This window comes from Nothoprocta perdicaria, unplaced genomic scaffold (assembly GCF_003342845.1).
Source record: "Nothoprocta perdicaria isolate Ctin4 unplaced genomic scaffold, notPer1 scaffold_196, whole genome shotgun sequence".
NCBI lineage: Eukaryota > Metazoa > Chordata > Aves > Tinamiformes > Tinamidae > Nothoprocta > Nothoprocta perdicaria.
In genome coordinates this window covers 1184326-1186318 of record NW_020455160.1, presented here as the reverse complement: position 1 = coordinate 1186318, position 1993 = coordinate 1184326, and the positions used below count along the sequence as shown (strand labels likewise).

Genomic DNA, 1993 nt, shown 5'->3' with positions numbered 1-1993 from the left:
CAACAACCCCTGTGTGATGGTGCTGGTGGTGTCCCCATGTGCCACAACAACATGTCTACCCACCACTCACATACTCCACTTGCAACAACCCCACAGGGGCCTTGCCCCACAGCACCTCAGAGGGAGGCAGGGCCTGCCCGGGCACTCGCGTGACCTGCCATCCCCGCAGCCACCCGGCCATCCCCAGGGGAACTCTTTGTCCTCATGGCCATGCTACCGACCCCCTCCACGGCCACCTTGCTGTCCCCGCCATGTCACAGTCACTGTGCCCTTCCTGTGGCCACCCTGCCACCCTACAGCCACTCTGCTGCCCTCATGTCCACCCTCCCTGTGGCTTCCCTGCCATCCACCTGCTGGGCCCTCGCTGGGCCGTGCTGGGGGCCCCCTGGCCTGGCAGGACACCAGCGCGTCCCTCATGGGCACAGGGGCCCTCTGCCCAGCCTCCGCGCAGGGCGCCGCCGCAGCCTCCACGGCGCCCGGCCCCGCTCACCTCCTCCAGGCTGTTGGCCGTGGCCTTGCAGCGGCCCATGTGGCTGGCGAAGGCCGAGGTGGTGGGCGAGCTGAGGTCCTCCCGCGCCTGCCGCACGAAGTCTCGCACGGAGATGAGGGCCGCCATGGTGCCGCGGCAAGGCGGCTCCGGAAAGGGAAACTGCTGTTGGGAGCCACCGCCGGCGCCTCTCCCAAGGGGAAGGAAGGGCAGGGGAGTCCCTTGCCCCGCACCCGCCACACGTGCAGCGCCCCGCACGCCTGCCCTGCACACACACAGCAACCCGGGGGCACCCTGCAGCACAGCGGATTGTTTTTTTCTTTTTTTTTTGAGGAAGAATGCAACTGACGCTTCATGTTGATTCATGGGGAGCCACAGCCTGGTGGCAATGTGGAGAACGCAGCTGCAGGCGGTTTCCAAGGCCAGGGATCTGTCCAAGGACACGCACAGGCCCAGCCTCCAGCTGGGAGCAGCGGTGGTGCTGGGGCACCGGGCAGTGCTGGAGGCGCAGGTGGCTGCTGACATCCCATGTGAAAGCCACCAGAGCAAGCTCAGAGTGAGGTGGCACCGAGCAGAGCCGTCCTGCTCCCCATGGCCCAGCTCCAGCCAGGTCCTGGTGAGGCAGGAACGGAGCCCAGGGCTGCCAGTGCCCCCCGTCTACCACGTCTCTGCCCTCTCTAAATAACTTGGGCCCATAGACAGACAAGAAATTGCTATAAAAGCAGTGAGGCTCCTGTAGCTCTCAGGTCAGGGAGCCACTTCACAGCCTGCAGAGTGCACATATCCCGGCACTACCAAAAACTCTGCTTCAAAGTGAATGATAGGGCTCTTCTCAGACAGGTGGACAGATCTGCCACTGTCCCTGAGCTGCACTACTGCAGAGGGAGGGTGAAAGCACAGCAGAGAGGACAATAGAGCCATGCAGGTCCCAGGCTTGAGAAAGCAGCCCGAAACCTCAAACAAGGTCGAAGAGAACAGGCAAGGAGCATTTACTCCAGTGTAAATGGAGATGCAAAACAACACTGAGATCACAGCTGTGTTTTCCTTCTTTCCTTCACCAAGCAGCAGCACCCCAGGGAGTCCACTTCAAAGTCCCTCCAGAGGTGGGGCATTTGGGTCTCACCTACACTAGGACTTTATAGAAGACCTGCTCTTCCACATACAACATGTAGAGGCTGTTTTGAATTCTTCAGGCAGAAGACTACAACATGCCAAATACTGCCACCCTGGAACATAAGTGAAAGTTGTAGGTATGGGAGGAGATAGCTCTGTATCACCGTACTTGCCAGAACTGCTCCCAGTGACAAGGCTGTGTGGCTAACCCCAGCCATCATGGTTTTCCAGTCCTTCCCTTCCACCTACTTCAACTTTTATTCCAAAGCTGTAACTGGGTCTCCAAGTAGTTTGCCTTGTAAGTTACTTACTTGGTAAGTAACTTAACATCTCATGGATACTTTGCATGAAACATAACTACCCAAACACAGGTCACTTTTCCAAGCATCTCAA

At 58.9% G+C, this 1993-nt stretch overlaps 1 protein-coding gene across 1 annotated transcript in view; it reads right to left on the bottom strand.

The window, feature by feature from the left end:
- LOC112945695 (arf-GAP with SH3 domain, ANK repeat and PH domain-containing protein 2-like) overlaps positions 1–616 on the bottom strand; it is a 30965-nt gene extending 30349 nt beyond the window's left edge. Inside the window, exon 1 of the mRNA XM_026037350.1 lies at positions 491–616. Coding sequence (XP_025893135.1) covers positions 491–616 — 126 coding nt within the window. The remainder of the gene's footprint in view (positions 1–490) is intronic.
- Positions 617–1993: the final 1377 nt, after the last annotated feature.